We start from the raw sequence: 16821 nt of genomic DNA, 5'->3' as shown, positions 1-16821 counted from the left end.
TGTAGTAAAGAAGACTGTAGAAGACGCTTAGAACTCAAGTCCCTACTACTACCTGTTTTCTTTGCCAGGTTTCCCGAAAAGGAAGACGGCCTAGATGACATTGTCCCGTACGACGAGCGTGCGGAGCGACTCAAACACATCGATGGAGTCCTGGGCAGTGTTGACTGGGCTCCTCGCAAGACCAGCAGCAGTATCAAAAAACATAGAAACTCAACGAGTGATCAAGAGAGCCACCACAGCCAGTCGCCGCCGCAGTCCCGGCATCACAGCCGGTCCCCTCCGCCATCAGTCAAGGGCTCCAAGAAGGGATCATCCAAGGAGCGGCCTTCTCAGCGGCACCGGCTCAGCCCTGGCCGGTCGTCTTCGCGGAGCCCAGTAGTTCGAGATGTGGCACTGGACCCGGATGACCTGCTTGTCGACATGCGGGACCTACGGAGGCGCTCCTTGGACGGGACTTCCAAGTCGGAATGCAAGGACTTGCCCCTGGCCTCTGTGTGCAGCAAGCTGGAGGCGTTTCAGGACTCTGAGCGAATTCGCAGCAGCAGCTGCAGCAGCCGTGTGAGGAGGGACGAGGACGTCAACTCCACATGTGATTCCCCATCGCAGTTGGAGCGCAAGCGGCGCCTGCTGGGGCTCAAGGAGAGCTCGAGCGGCTCTCGCCCGGAGGACAGCCGCAGTGACACCGACTGTGCGGAGGGGGACGACGATGTGGCAGCACGATCCGACAGCAAGTACCTCCCCAAGCAGGTACAAGACATCCTGAGCTCGAGCGACGGTGAGTGCTCTCCGGGTACGGAGGGCAGGAAGAAGGGCAAAGGGCTGCCAACTGACACCTGTGCGGTGGCCAGTCGCTCGCGACAGGCCAAGGACATTCCCAGTGTAGTGTCCAAAAGGTTGCCCACGAACTGTCGGACTGGGGGCGGCTTTGAGGCGAAGTTTTCTGTTGAAGTGCCGGGCGTCAGGGTGGGTGAGTTGGTGCCGAGTGCAAGGAAACAGATGGATCCACGGCGGCAGCTCGACCACAACAAGGTGTCCTCCACAGTGAGCAGTTACCTTCGTGCAAAGAAAATGCATTCGGACAAGCTTGACTCTTGCGCAGGGGGTGACCGATCAAAGCTGTGTGACCCCAGCCTGGTCTCTTCCACGGACAGTGACATGGGCTCACAGGATGCGTCCCTGTTGATGCATCTGGCCAGCAAGCATGGTGAGGAAGGCATTGACGAGGTATCCTCGTCTAGTGACAACCCGCAGCAGCCAGCACGGACGCGGCCTTTTCGGGAGCCCAGCCCACTTTCTTTGCCCTTGCCCAAGTTTGCAGCTGCCTTGCGCTCGCCCAAGACATCCCCCTGTGTGGCCGCTTCCCCGATGGCCAACTCGCAGAGCCCCCGTGGCAGCTGTTCACCCCTGAGTGCCTTGAACACCAAAAACGGACCTGTGTTCCCAGAAGCCTTGGCGCGGCCCGAGAAGCCTGTGGAGGAGAAGCCAGTAGAGGTCATCCCAGAGGCCGTGCCCGAGGCTCTGTCCCCAAGTCCATCCCCCAAGGGGTTGAAGGGCCCCTCAGAGTCCAAGCTACCTGAGACTTCCTCGGACTCTGAGGGCTCTCTGCCTTCCCCTAACCGTCCGTCCTTTGATGAGCAGATACGTGCACTCGATGAGAGGTACAATGCCCTCACGGGACCCACCCGAACGTTCACTGGCCCTTCGTTGGCAGGTGGCACGGTGACCGAGACACCAGTGCCAGTCACCATCGACTACAACAAGTACAACATCAAGAAGAGGCCACGGTATCCAGCTCTGACTCCAGAGTTTCGCTCTGAGCCCTCGGAAATTATGAAGACCTTGTTGGCCAAGACCACCATCCTAGACCAGGACTCCAAGCGGCTGGAGCATATCAATGAGAAGTATGAGCCGAAGGATGTCAAGCTTGATTTGTCTTCAAGCAGTGCCAAGCCATTATTTCGTACCAAGGCAGCCGCTAAGGAATTTTCCACTCCATTGTCACTTCCTTCCCTAGGCTTTTCTTCGTGCACACCTGCCACTTCAACTGCTTTGCCCCAGGGTGCCTCTAGTCCAAGCTTTACGCATGCTAACAGTGCGGCTCCCGGAGCGTCCCCTAGCCATACAGTTCCTAATTGCCCTCCTCAGTGCACCACGGGCCAGACCCTTGCAGCTTCGCCTGCTCTGGTGGTACCCGAGTCGCATTCAAAGCACATACCATTAATGGCTGCGACGTCGCTCCCCTACAGTGATGTTTCCCCAAGGACTGTTCCACCATCGATACTTCGGCGCGACTCCTCGCCCCCATGTGTGGTGGTGAAGCAGGAGCCATTCCAGAGCCCACCTCGAAATCCTACACCTCTGTCACCTCCCGCTGCAGTTGTGGTGAAGAAAGAGGTCTCCCCAAGAGCTTCGTCAATACTTAGGCGAGACTCCTCTCCACCAGTCGTGGTCAAACAGGAGCCTTTCCAGAGTCCACCACGGACTCCTGCTGCACTGTTACCACTGGTCACCGTGAAGAAGGAGCCTGGGACCGAGAACCTTCCTGCCAGGAAAGACAGTCGAAGTCGAGAGACGTGTACTGTCAAGCTGGAGCCCACAGTCACGAATGAAGTTACTGTAAAAAAGGAAGGGCATAAAGAGGTCACGAAGAAAGAATCCAGGAAGGAGCATCAAGCTTCTTCCAGTTCCTCTTGCAACTCGGTGTCACATAAGGAGAGGAGAGATTCCCACTCGCACGACTCGACAGACCTGCCTGCACCTCTTCCATTGGCAGCGGTCAAGCAAAGGGTGTCTTCTGTGGACAGCAATGAATCTGATTCAGCAAAATCATCGCGATCCAGTGATGTCTACCTTGAAGCTCCACCAGAGCCTGCTTGGAACAGGAGCGAAGATGAGAGGCGGTCCACCGAGCCAGAAGCCAAGCGACCAAAGTTGTCACATTCATCTCGCGACAGGGACAGCTTTGACAAGGGTCACACATCGAGCAAGTCAAGTTCATCTCATTCAAAGAAATCTGAGAAAAGGCTAGAGAAATCGTCATCTTCGTCGTCATCATCTTTCAAGGACAAATTGGAGCGGAGTGAGAAATCCCACTCATCCTCTTCATCAAAAAATGAGTCTGGTGACAAGCAGGATACGAAGCAGTCATCTGAGTCCAAGCGCGAGAGCTCTAAATGCAAGGAAGATAAGAAATCGTCCAAGTCCAGAGATGGTAGGGAAAAATCACGGGACAGGCCGAAGGAAAAGGAGTCTAGTAAAGAAAAAGGTCAAGATTCGAAGCACGGGTCATCTGGGTCTCACGCTGCTGGCAGTAGCAGCAGCAGCAGCAGCTCTAAACAGCGGAAAGAGCATACATCTGAAAGGTCAGAAAAGGAAAAATCTAGGTCGGAGAAGCGCACTTCATCGACGAGTGAGCAGTCGAGAGACTCTAAATCCAAATCAAAGAGCAAAAGCGACAGTGGTTCTGCATCAGCCCCTCAAGCGTCGGACTTCTGCTTCCTGGATGATGAGCCCGTCTACTTTTCCATGTATGACAAGGTGAAGGCCCGTTCAAGCCAGAACCAAACATTGAAAGATCAGGCAAACATGGAGACCATGCGGCAAAAGTTCAGCCGGCTCAAGCAGAGTCGCGCCAAGAAGGGGAAGTCTGCAGACATGGACTCTGATCGGGATTCGGATCTTTCTAGTCACCACTCTTCCGACTCTGAGACCAAGTCTAGAGTTTCATCCCACAAGTCCAAGCAACTCACCAGGAAGCGCAAACATGTCATTGAGAGCTCATCTGACGAAAACGAACAGTCGTTTGCAATGCGACTTTTGCCCAACAAAGATGACGACAGCAGTGACTTCTGCTCAGACTCTGAGGTGGAATCATTCAAGGAAGCCTTCAACAAGTGCAAAGAACGAAAGGTTGACATCTCTGACGTTGAAACCTCAGACTCTGATGAGCCATCTCATATGATGGCAGCATCTCGAAAACAGAAGCGAAAGCAACGACACTCTTCTGAAAAGTCGACAAAGTCTCGCCACGGGAAATCCGACATCGAGAGTTCAGATGCTGATATTAGCAGATCATTAAAAAGAAAAGAGCTGAAGAAAAAGTCGATACGCAGGACTAATGTTCTTAAATCTGATGCTGACGGCTCAGATGAAGAGTGCCATCCAAAGATAGACGAGAGCAAGCCAGCCAAGCAGAAATCGTCAAGGCCGCCAGAAGAGGCAAAGTCAGACACATCACACCCCAAAGAAACATTTGGCCATAGCAGCAGCTGCAGCAGCAAGAGCAAACGCCCAAGTAAAGACACTGATGAGTCCAAACTAGAAGAGGACACAGATCTGTCTCGACAAAGGCACTCCAGTAAAAAGCGGAAAAAATCCAAGAAGTCTTCCAAGTTAAAAGAGAAAAAATCGACAGAGAAGACCAGTTCTACATCCTTGGCTGCTCCGTCTCAGAAGCGTTCTGATTCACATTGGGACGTTGGAGAGATTCTTGATGAATCGTCAGTATCATCCAAATACATCGGTTCGCCAAAACAGGCTCTGAATTCGCCACCTGTCTTGCAACCAAGCATTTTTTCAGATGTGGAAATGAAGTCTGAACTCTCGGACTATGATTTTGAACCATCATCAAAGCCGGCAGAAAAGCACAAGGAACGTCATGCTGAGCCACCATGGGAGAGTAAACATAATGTGGTCCGGGAATTCTCTCCTGTAAAGGATATAAAACAGGAGGCAGAAGACACCACAAGTGCAAAGCGGGAGAGTGACTCGGAGCTTGACAAGATTGTCGATGCGCTGACCGAGGCTGTTGAACCCTGTGGTGCAGTTAGCCAGGAGTTCCCAACTGCAGAGAAGAAAGACAGCGGCTACAGCATAGATAGGGTTTCCTACGATGACGTGACATGCGATGTTCCATCCACTAGGCACCTCAGTGAAGATGAGGACAACAACAAAGAGTCCTCGAGGCAGGAGGAAGCAAAGAGCAAAGAACACAGGAAGAAAAAGAAGCAGTCCAAGGAGAAGAAACGAAAGCACAAAGAGGAAGTTGTCGTACAGAGTTCTCCAGTCCGGGAGGCACCCGAGGAACCTGCACCAGCATTTCCAGCTGCACTGGATGAAGACAGCAAGCTCACTGAGGACATCCGTTTGGACGAAGACATAGCAGAAGAGGCAAGGCGTCTTGAGGAGGAGCTGCTTGCTCAGTCGGAAGAGACCAGCACATTTGGTGATGGAGACAGCTTGTCAAGGAGGGAAGAGAAGCCACTGCAAGTGGAAAGGCACTTTGAAGAAGAAGCTGCTAAAGAAACAAAGCGACTTGAAGAGGAGCTGTTTTCTTCAGGGCGGGATTCGTGGCATATGAAGGATGAAAAGGTCTACGATGATGTTGCACCTCAGAAGGAGGCCAAGACATTAACAGATGCGCTGGATGTGTCTTCAGCAAAGGACAGTAGCTACTCCAGCCTAGTGGCCACGGAGGAGTTACCAAGCCGCCATTCAGCATCGCCACACTATCTCGCCCATGATGTTCCCGAGCAGTTCAAGATTGATGACAAAGAACAGAACACCTATGAGCTTGACAGCCCACGTAAAATGGAGGATGACTTAGCAGTTTATGCTTTGCTTCAAGAAATGGGCAACGATGGTATCTCTGCCCCAGAGCTTCCCAAGGAGCCAGACTACCTCGACCCAATTGTGCAGCATCATCAACAGCAGCACGAGGAGTCTATGAGCTTCTTGCTTCCAGATGAGAGCTCGAGTTCTCTGCAAATAGATACATCTATGCCAGACCTCACCCAAGAGGAAAGCAGAGAATCTGGTGGTGCCATTGAGTTCACAGATGCTCTTCAGTCCTTGCAACAACAGCAGCAACAACAACAGCAGCAGCACCAGCAGCAGCAGCAGCAGCTTGAACAGCCTGAGGAGCTTTTAGAAAAAAGTGCAGAAAGCCTCCCTGAGGAGCCATCTCCTTGTATAACTGCGGAAGAAGAGCCAGTAAAGGAGGCAACATCAGAGCCTCCATTGCTAATGGATGCCAAGGAACCTGAACCAAGCATAGTGCCTCCTAAGGAGCTCCCAGACCTCACAAGGCCAGCACTGCAGCCAGAAGGGCACACAACATCCACTGAAGAGTCCGACATGGCTGGGGCAGCAACAGTCAAGACCGAAAAACAGAGGCTCAAACGGAAGCGACGCCGAAGTTCAAGAACAGAGAATGCCAGCCAGCGGCTGCTGTCTGATACGGACGAAGAACACCAACTTGTTGGTGAGAAGAGGTATGAGCAGCAGATGGTGTCCCTTCCAGCTGATCCGTACCAGCCAGTCAAAGAAGAACCAAGGCTGTTGGCCACAGACAGCAATGCTCTTCCTTCTGCGGAGGAGTGTGCAGAGGAGAAGGTAGGGCACACGACAGAGACTCCGGCAGAAAGTTCAGATGATGAGCCAAGCATACCAGTTCAGGAGGATATGAAGACCCTTCATGGTGCCAAGCAGGAGCAACTCTATAACAGTGCGGCTGCCTCTACACCTGATGTCATCATTCAACCCAAAGAAGAGCCTGAAGGCATGGAAGCAGCTGAAGAAAGTCATATGGATGCTACAGTCAACCTGAGGCGAGACAGTTTGCACCAGGCTGACGTTCCCACCGAGAATGATAGCAGTAAAGATCAGGAGATGTTCGACGACATGTCTCACCGCACTCCAATTCTTGACATCATTGAAACTCTCAGCTCTCCAGTTGGGACTGGTGAAGCACAGGAAGGGGAACAAGATGACACTGTGCACCAGGAAGGCGACTCCTCTGGGGAACAGCAGGACAACACACTGTCCGCAGAGGAGGCCCCGGCACACTCAACAGAACTCACTCCAACGGGAACCGAAGGCATCAGGCGCAAGACAGGGAGCCGCAAGGGACGCAAGACAAAATCGAGAAGAGCCTCTGTACCTCGCCTGGGAGTTGCTGATGTACCAAAAGTTCCCGCGAAGAGAGGCCGTGCCACATCTGCTGATAAAGTGCGGCGCTGTCTGAGGTCAGATAACGTCGAAAACGCGCTGTCGGAAACTGAGGACACACCTGCATTCCTTGCCCAGGAAGTGCGGAGTGAAGTTCCAAATTCAGAACCTGATTCATTGCTTATTGGAGGCGATGCACAGCATCCTGATGAAGAACGTCTTAGGCTCTCATTTGACAGCAGCACATCTAAGGAGAGCAGCGATTCATCTGCTGTTCCAACCTCTGGTCTATCCGGTCATGGGCCAGACAACACGTTGCCCGAAGAGAAGCTCGGCGACTTCTGCATTGACCCTTATAAGGAGGAACCAAAAAAGAGGAGAGGGCGAAAGAAAAAGAGCTCTGGAGACCATCATTCAGGCCGCATTTCCCCTGCTCTTGACAAGACGTCCGAATCCAAAGGTGAAGAGCACGACTTCAAAGACGTGGAGAGACAGAAAGAGCAGCGACCCCTGTTCATTTGCACACGACAAGGTGCCGCAGCCCATGAGCACAAAATGTCCAAAGGCAGTACTGCCAGCGCGTACGACGTGTATGAGTTTAAGGATTCGGAAGATGAAGATGAGACCCAGTTTGGGGGCACTGATTGGCAAGTGGCGCCAGAGAAGCACCTCGAGAGGCACATAGAGCCCGCCCCTAAGACTGCTGACCACACCCACGATGAATGCAAAGTGCATGAGCCAAGGCCCACTGAGGGCCCAGCCTTTGAAGGCAAGCTTCAGGAGACCAATGCTCACGATGCCAGACCACACGAGATCAAGACTCATGAGCTGAGATCTCATGATGCCAGTAGAATGCATGACGTCAAGAGCCATGATAGCAAGGTCCATGACAGCAAGGCAACTGAGACTGTCAAGACTTATGACACCAAGGCCCATGATGCCAAAGCAAGCGACGCCAAGACCAATGAGGTCAAGGTATACGAGGTCAAGGCACACGAAGTCAAAGCTCACGAGTCGCAGCATGAGAAACGGCATGATGAGAGCAAGCACAAGGCTTTCCACCATGAAGACAAGGAGCCTACTGCCAAGGAATACGTTACAGAGCTTAGCCAGCATGGAAAGATCTCCATCACCATCCGCCTGCACCAGAAGGACAGCCATGATGGCAGCTCGTCCAGTACAGCTGAAGTGGTCAAGACATCGGAAGCAGTCGCTGGGGATGACACTCGGCAGGAGAAGGCGCCACCCACCAAGCAGGAACCATCTGACGCGCATCAGATCAAGACCAGGAAGTCTGCTCGGCTCATGTCACAGGCCAACAAAACCACCATTGACGAGACCATTGAAGATGTGGTAAAAGGTGAGTGCTCTCTCAGTACTGGCCAAGATCATTTCAGCCTTGCAGCGGCGTTTTGAAGTGCTGTATGCTTAGCTGGATACACATGCAGTACTGCTGTCCCATGAGCCACTTTTCTGTTGCTTACATAGTTGTTAGCGGATCAAGGTGCCTGCATATCAAAATGGGCCATTATTCAAGCTCTTTTCTCTTTTCATTTCTTTTTTTTTATAACATGAAAATAATATAACTGCTTTTTTTTCTTAGGTTTAGTAGGCAATGCCTCTGTTAGAGGACCTAGAGATTAGCTGAATCAAAATTCTGGTTTGGGCGCATTGGTCCATACTGAAATATGTGCTTTCCTCATTGAATGAAATCAGTTGGTAGTAAGCTCACACCCTCTCTCCCGTCCTTTTTCTTTTCCCTGTTCTAAGAAGACCTAGGGAGAGAGAAAGAAAATTTATTGTTATGCAGCACTTAACATTAAGAATTTCCTTTGCCAGGGTCACCAAAGGCAACTGGTCTGAAATAAGCCAGGCCTGCCATGTCTGGGCTGGCATGGGAAGGGGGCATTTCTTTTTCTGCTGCCTCGTTGCCATTCCAGTCCGCCCATTATCCATCTCCCTCTTATTCGTATGCATCAGAGGGAGGCTAATATTTTTGATTTTGACCCCACAGGACACTTCAAGGCTCCTGAAGAAGAAGGCTCAGATTTGCACTCAGAAGGACCTATGACTCGGGCTGCTCGAAGAACCAGGTCAAGTCGGCGGAATGAAGAGCCAGCATCTAAAGCTGAGCCAGAAAGTGCCACTGAGGCACCAAAGGCTAAGAATGAGCCCCCAACACTTGCCATTGCAGATAGCAAGGTCAAGGAAGCTGTTGAAGATAGGAAGGCAACTCCTGCTGCTGCCGTCGTTCCACCAGCAGCACCAATAGCACCAATCGCACCAGCAGCGCCAGCAGTAATGCCAGCACCAGCTCCAGAAGTACAGAGCTCAGTGTCTGATGTAGAGCAAGCCAGCAAACCAGAATGTAAGATGTCCCTGCGGTCATTCAGATTTACACGATCTTCAGCTAAGGCAGAAATGTCAAAAGACATGGGAGTCAAAGAGGAACCTCACCATGAGACAGAGCTTTCTAAAGAAGACCTGCAGCAGCAGCAGCCACCTCAGCAGCAGTCACCTTTGCCAACAATTCTACAAGCCTCAGTTGCCACACCAGCAGTGAAACCAGAACTGGTGGATGTCAAGGATGAACAGAAGACAAAAGCCACTGGAGCCCCTTGTGAAACTGAAGACAATGATTCGCGGCTGAGCCCAACAGAGCTTATTGACCCCGTCACAGGGTTTCTGACACCCGTAAATAAGAATGGGGAACCCTCGGCAGTAACTGAGGGTGAGGTTCCATCCAGAATTGTGAAGACAAGCCAGCAGGCACCTGCAGACGTAAAAGAAAGCAAGCCTGCCGCTGCTACTCCATTGGCAGAGGTGAGCACGCCATCCTGGACCATGCCACCTCCAACTAGTGCTGTGGAAACAAAAACTGAAAAAATGGAGCCCAAACCTCCTCTGGAACTGCTTCAGCGGCCACCAGTCCTGGCACATGCTGGTGCTGCAAAGAGCCATGGCGTCCTGCAGGGTCCCGTGATCCACGGCAGGCCTGCTGCACAAGCAGTTGTCACAACCATGCCTCCTGAGGTGCACAAAGTGACCCCAGCCCACTTGCGGACAGAGGCAATTGTCAACAAGTCATCTGAAGTGCCCATTGGCCCTGCAGTGGCAGCCATCAAGATTCCAGAGCAGCATGTCCCTTGCAGTGTTCCAATAAGTACGACAGTGTCCACCAGCACCATGCCAGCACACTTTGCTGGTGCCAAGGGGCTCGCACTGCCGCCTGTGGGGCAGCCTCCTGTGTCTCTGGGACAGCCACCATTGGGTGTCTGGGTGGGGGGCCGTCCACCCATCGGTCCCCAGTATCCGCCTTCGTTCACCAGCCTAGCTGGACAGCAGCATTTAGCCAGGGGTGTACACCCCTCAGTGGTGCGAACACCATCACTGCCACAGCAGGAGCCCACTACCAAAATGCCAGGGCCTGCACATGCAATGGTTGGAGGCCCAGGCCCGGCACAAGTGCTTTGCGGCCAGCCCAAGATGGAGGTAAGCGCATGTCGCTGTTCCCTGATGATGTTCTTCGTTGGCAGCATTTGTCATATACCGTATTTACTCGCATAATAGGCGCACTTTTTTTCCAGAAAATCCGGCTCAAAGTTCGGGGTGCTCCTATTACGCGGGGTAAAATTTCCGGAAATTTTTTGACTCGCAGAATTGAACATACCACATAAAAGTATGTGTGTATGGGCCGCACCCTGTTTTTTCGAAGGAAGTATTTAAAAAAAAAAGATCCGTGTAAGGGCCGCACCAAAACTTTCCATGACCCACGTGCAAATAGCCTTCGAAATGCACGCGCCGTGGCCTCCGCGATCAGCTCCGGCTGCGAACAACGGCGCTTGGTGGGGGGGGCTGTCAAAGGCCTAGGATCGGTGGTAACGTGTTAATTCATTGTAGTTGTTTTCGTATGCTGCCACCGAGCGTTCCTCTTTAGCACTTTGGGCAAGCACTTTAATAGCTATACGGCTGGGAGTTTGGGAGTTTTCTCTCCAACACGGCAAACGTGCGGCAGGCCAGAAATTCGACGTGGCCGAAAAGTACGCCAGTTGCGACTGCGGCGTGCCTAAATTTTCGTGGACCAAAGTCGGAAAGGTTTCCAGCTGGAGATGAAGCTTTGCAAACAGATGTTTAAAGTGAGCATCCCTGAAAACTGTGTGGCTGTCCCACGCGATGACATACATGCTGTGGGTCCGCAGCAGCTGCCACAGCAGCAGCACTATAAGGACTAGTAGTCAGCTCAGCAAAAACTTTTTTAACATAAAGATTGGGGAGTGTGGGGTAGGTGTTGGCTTGCAATCGTGTGAATACAGTATTGATCACAGTGCCAAGTTCGATGTGCGCCCATTATGTGCGGAAATAAAAAAATCATTTTTTGCAACCAAACTGGGGGTGCGCCTATTATGCAAGGGCACCTATTATGCGTGTAAACACGGTAATCACTTTCGCTGAGTGCTGTGGGGCTAAGCTTGGATACTGTGCTGTGCACTGGTGTTGTTTACTTGGGGCTGTTAGAGCAGAACAGTACTACCAGCGTGTTTCACATTTTGCAATTTTCGAATTTAAAGCGACACTCAAGAGTATTTCTTACACCATCCATTCACACCTAAAGAGCTTAGTATAAAAACATTAGGCAGTTTCATCATACATATTTAATGCATTTTAAGAGACAAGCACCTTCAGCGAGGCACACATTGTTGAAGCAGCTGGTAACATCATCTGTGACACCATTGTGAGAATATTGGTGAGTTAGTTTCAGCTTGTATATAGACCTTATGCGAAACGCACTGCCATCTAGCGGTCGCCGCGCGCGATCCGCCATGTTGGAGGATAGCCGCCGGATTCACAGCACGTACAGGCACACGCTCGTCGCGCGCGCTCGAGTCTCACCGCCCTCAATATGCTCACATATTGCTCATTGCCTTGCTGTATACGCAGAAGGGTCACCAAAAGCCCAGGGAAAAAAGGCAAGAGCGCTTGATTTGAGCGCATTTCTATTTTTGGACTGCGATCCCCGACATCCGCGGCACAAATGTTGCAGAACCGTCCCTACATGTCGAGACATCGCGCAACACATTTCGGTATCGCCATGTAGCAAATGAAATTAGAAATAAGATTTGTAGGCAGGAAGAAAATGTCACACAAAAGCTGTTTTTCTGCTGCGATTGCCCGTGAAGTGCTGCGATTATCGGCCTCGCAAGAGAGTAATCGTGATCAGCTGTTCAGTGGTACGGGTCGCGCTTTGTGAGAACCGTCGCTCCTAGCGTTATCCGCTGCAGCGGTTACACGCGTTAGTTTTTAGAGCGAATATTTGTTTCGACGGAAACACTAGCAAGGGTCAAGTGCCCGTGGCACAGAATGTTTGCGCTCTGCAAGTCAGTCAATCGTTTTTGTTAGACCAGGGAAAGGTGCCTATTTTGTGGAGCGACGGCTTGTATGCGTGTAGCGATTTCACTGAACCGGCCGGTTTCCACGAAACCGTGTTTTGTGTAAAAGAAAAAAGAAAGGACCGTAAGGGCAGCCGCTCAAGCGGTACCATAGTTCCAACTAGTAGCGGGAATGCATAACGCGTGTAGAATACTCCAAAAATCTCAGTGCACAACTGCTTGCTCGTCGTGGTAAAACCATAGACACTGCTGCATTCACGGACTACGTGTTTTTGACGACGATAGTCCAAGAATGGCAAGCACTTGTGTAGTGGGGTCGTGCGGCGACCCAGGGGTCTATGTGCCCGGTAATAATAATAAAATGTTTTATCTGTCGGTCTAGGGCAGTAGGGCAAATTAGGGGCTCTAGAGCACTAGGGCAAACAAACAAATGCTGTATGAACTTTTCAAGGAAAATGAAAAGCGTCGCATGTTGAGAGGCCACTTTTTTCGACACTACCAACATGAGCGTGAAGTTTACTATGTTTGCTTTCGGCGCCGACACAACACACAGAAAACGCAACCACAACAGCAATTCAAGCAGCATGCCCGTCCGCAAAAAGTATCGAACCAAATAAAAACTGACTCAAACTAGACCGAAATGCGCACATTTTTAGCCGTAAACGAAAATTACACTTTCTTCGAACATTTCTTGGTGTTCAGCGTCGGCAAACTGACATAGGACTCCGTGAAAAACTTGTAGCTCCGTACTCGGTGGCGTTCGGAAAGTGGTTTGGACGCGTAGTAAGTGTCTGCGAAGTCACTTAGAAACTCGGGCAGCAGAAACCCGTCGACTGACCATTCAGTCATGTTTACAGGCTCAAGTGACAGGAAATAAGATTTCGAGCCAGCACAGCAGTAAGGAAGCTAACGCAGGGCACGCCTAGATCCAGACAGCAGAGGCGGAACGAGCTTCTGTCATCCTCCAACATGGCGGATTTCCACTGGTTCTTCTTTTCTCCGAGAGATGGCAGCAATTTTGCATAAGGTCTATTGCAACGGAAGTTATTGGCTTAGCACAGCATGGCAGCACTAGCTTAGCTAAATAGCATACATAGGCTGGAGGCCATCAGCATAGGCCATCATACTCAGATCAGCATGATCATAATGACAACATTGATTACATTGCACAGAGGGTGCAGATGGAGTTGCCAAAGTTTCTTACTTATTTCTGTGTTTTTATAAACTAGTAAAAGCTGTAAAGCATACGTGCAAGGTCTAACAGTGTCTAATAGTGTTCTATAATGGCATTGGTGCTTAATCATATAGTATGGCCAATTAAATGATGTGTTTGTGCAGCACCTGCACAAAACATGCTTTACTGCAGGGTGTAAACACAGTTCACATTAACATTTCATTTGTATGTTAACGACACAACATGTTTCCACTTCTTAATTGTCCTTTTTTTTTCCTCAGGGACCTCCACCGCAGCTGCCAGCACAACCACAGCACCACCCACAGCAACACACCCAGCCGCATCCACCGCATCCACAGCAGCATACGCAGTTGCATGTGCCACCTTCCCACCAGCAGCTGCTCCAGCAGCAGCACCACCAAGTGCCACCACAGCACCAGGTGCCGCAGCACCACCATCAGGCACCGGCGCCACAGCAGCAGCAACACCAGCCGCAGCAAGGACCAGGCCTGCACCCTGCACACCACCCGGCCGAGATCAAAGGGGTGCCTGTGTCGGTGGCCCCACACGTGGTGGCCACCAGCCACATCAAGGCCGAGGGCTTTGCCATGCCAGCACAGAGCATGGTGGGGCGTGGGGGCCCCTCGTCTCGCACACCTCCTGCTCCAGTCCCACGGCAGCTGTCCCTGGTGGAAGGGGTCGTGTCCAGCAGAGGACAGGGGCCACCGCAGCCGCAGGGACCCGCTATCATGACCCAGGCGCCCACCAAGATCCATGAACAGAGGGCTCCAGTTGGCTCCAAGGGATCCGTACCAGGCCTTCAGCACGGAGCAAAGCAGACTGGCGGCTTCCTGCAGCCACCCTTTGGAGGCTACGAGCCCTCTGGCATGGTCAGTACTCCTTGAGCACGGCTTGCTTGTCACTTGATCTAAAGCTGATTGTCTGGCATTCAGTCAGAGTGGTGTACACTGGGAGGCCTGATTGCATTTCTCTCCAAGTCTATAATGTGCAAGGGCTCACCACAATGCTCCTACATAGTACTGTTGGGTGTTGGGCAGCATGGAGTCCATGTGGTGTGGATTACGGTTGAAATCAATATGAAGGTGACTCTTTAGGGCTAACTTACTCGGCCCAACAAAACACGAGAATATCTAGCTCCTTAGTCGCTGTATCCTTCACCGCCACTTTTTTGGGAGGGGGGGGGGGGGGGGGGGGGGGGGCATGAAGGATTCTTACAATAGAAAAAATTTATTGGTTTTGGTGAACTGGCATGAAAGCGGTCACCTGCTTACTGATGCTGACTGTATAGTACGCTGAGAGGTACATAGCTTCATTGGTGAGGACGCTGCCAAGCTGGAAGGTCAGTTGTTTGGCCTTGTGGATTCAGAAAGGCCAACGTTCCTTATCCAGATATTAAGGACAGATGAGTTTAGCATAATGCCCCACATGTACAGAGCATGCCTGTTTTTTTGCCCTGGTTACAGCCTGGAAGCTCGCATACAGCCACCAGCAGTTCTACTGGCGTGGCACCTCCGGGCGGCGGAGTCATAGCTGAGCTGCTGCAAAATCCACACCTGATGCAGCAGCACAAGAACTACCAGCTGGCTGTGGCTGCCTCGCAGTACATGGGAGGCGGGCCTCTGGGACGCCCGGGGGCAGGCCTGCACGTCGGCGGCCCCAGCCCTTCAGCCACGCCACCCCAAGAACTGCTGCACCTGAGACCATCACCTGGTCAGCCGCTGCTGGTGCCTGGCCACCTGAGCATGCACCCTTCGGAGCTGTCCGCCGCCTACATGCACCACCAGCAGATGCTGTACGCCGCAGCCCACCCACACTACGGACTACCACCTGAAGCTCAGGGGCTGCGCTTTGCATATCCCCCGGGAGGATTTCGAGCGCCCCCAGAGCCCCGCGAGGGTGCCAAGGAGGGCCGGCCGCAGGCCCCTATGAAAGGAGGCGACGCAGAGCCAACTGTGGCTGAGGGAGCACCCAAGGATGTCGTACCCAGCAAGGAGCTCCTGCGGCCACCTTTCCCGCCGTTGCGCCAGACGAGTCCTCGGATCGCTTCGTCTCCCCAGGAGCGAGTGACGGACTCTCCCGCAGTGGCCAGCCCCTACGGCCTCCGGGGGGCCGGCCACCTTGGGCCTGACAAGGGTCCGTCCGATGAGCCCCCCAAGCCCCCCGCAGCCCACCAGGCTTTCCACGAGCCAGCAGGGGGTCTGGGGGGCTCGCCGCCCTTCCTGCACTCGCCAGGGGGCGCACTGGCCCTCAAGAAGGAAGCCGAAGTGGCCAAGAAGGGGGTTCCGTTCGAGCGGCGCCAGACGGGTCTCGAGGCTCCCCTACATCACGGCCCACCCCCAGCGCACGCCCTGGCACCTCCACCTGCTGCACCCCGGTCCCAGCCGCAGACGCCACCGCATGCCAGCCAGGTGCCCCCCCAGGGGGACTCCTTCTTGCTGCAGGTGGGTTGCAGTTGGATAGCTGCCACTTTGTCTACTTTCCTCATAATTTAGCAAATTGCGAAAGCTATGGGTAAATCATCATCATCACTACGGGGGGACATTGTACTCTTCAGTGTGTCATTCGGCCCACAGTGTATAGAGAAACACAAATGGCTTCTGTGGCGAGCATAGAAGTTCAAGTAGAAAACATTTCACAGGTTAGCATTATTAGTTTCTTTGTGTTGAATGCAGAATAAGCACCTTTCGAACAAGGAAAATAGAGGAACAGTGGAACACATTTTTGCAAGTTTAGTGCCTGTGCACTCAGCTTGCTCACTTCCGAATTCAAAAGGAAGCTGGCATTAACCGTAAATGCAATTACACACTGCCTCAAGTGGACGTGTTTAAAAGATGCTTTTGTTCCAGGACTAACCAGTATTAAAAAGCACTTTTGCACAGAAAAGTTAAGGGAGGCTGTGCCATTCAAAATTTTATTGATGGATTTAAATGATATTTTTTAAGCCTGTGTGAAATAATTTATAACTACACACAGAATTTCAGTATTATATCTGAAGAATGTAGTTTTCAACTACCAATTTTCACCCTGAATATTGTAAACAGCCTGCAGAGCTAACAAAATACACATGGCAGAAGGCTGATTTGGCATTCATTGTATTTGGCATGCTTAGAATTTTTTTAGCCTAGCACAGATTTTCAGTTTTGAACTTTTGCGATACAATGTTCACTGACACGTCTAGGCTGAGAATAAAATTTAATACAAGAAACTTAGAGATTATAAATTTGAAAAACAACGAAAGCTTGGCCTGCATTATGGCCTTAGGAGTGCAACAAAATAAACGGGGTCAGAATA

The 16821-nt window shown here is 51.8% G+C and overlaps 1 protein-coding gene across 4 annotated transcripts in view; it reads left to right on the top strand.

Moving 5' to 3' along the window:
- LOC149364976 (uncharacterized) overlaps positions 1-16821 on the top strand; it is a 184839-nt gene that overhangs the window by 165475 nt on the left and 2543 nt on the right. For all 4 annotated transcript variants that reach the window (XM_089574974.1, XM_089574973.1, XM_089574971.1 and 1 more), the window contains 4 exons: positions 69-8308; positions 8963-10440; positions 13791-14399; positions 14994-15971. In XM_089574974.1, coding sequence (XP_089431100.1) covers positions 69-8308; positions 8963-10440; positions 13791-14399; positions 14994-15971 — 11305 coding nt within the window. The remainder of the gene's footprint in view (positions 1-68; positions 8309-8962; positions 10441-13790; positions 14400-14993; positions 15972-16821) is intronic.

Source organism: Amblyomma mixtum, chromosome 2 (assembly GCF_055824585.1).
Source record: "Amblyomma mixtum isolate Tamu chromosome 2, ASM5582458v1, whole genome shotgun sequence".
Classification (NCBI taxonomy): domain Eukaryota; kingdom Metazoa; phylum Arthropoda; class Arachnida; order Ixodida; family Ixodidae; genus Amblyomma; species Amblyomma mixtum.
This window is presented reverse-complemented; position numbering and strand designations above follow the sequence as displayed.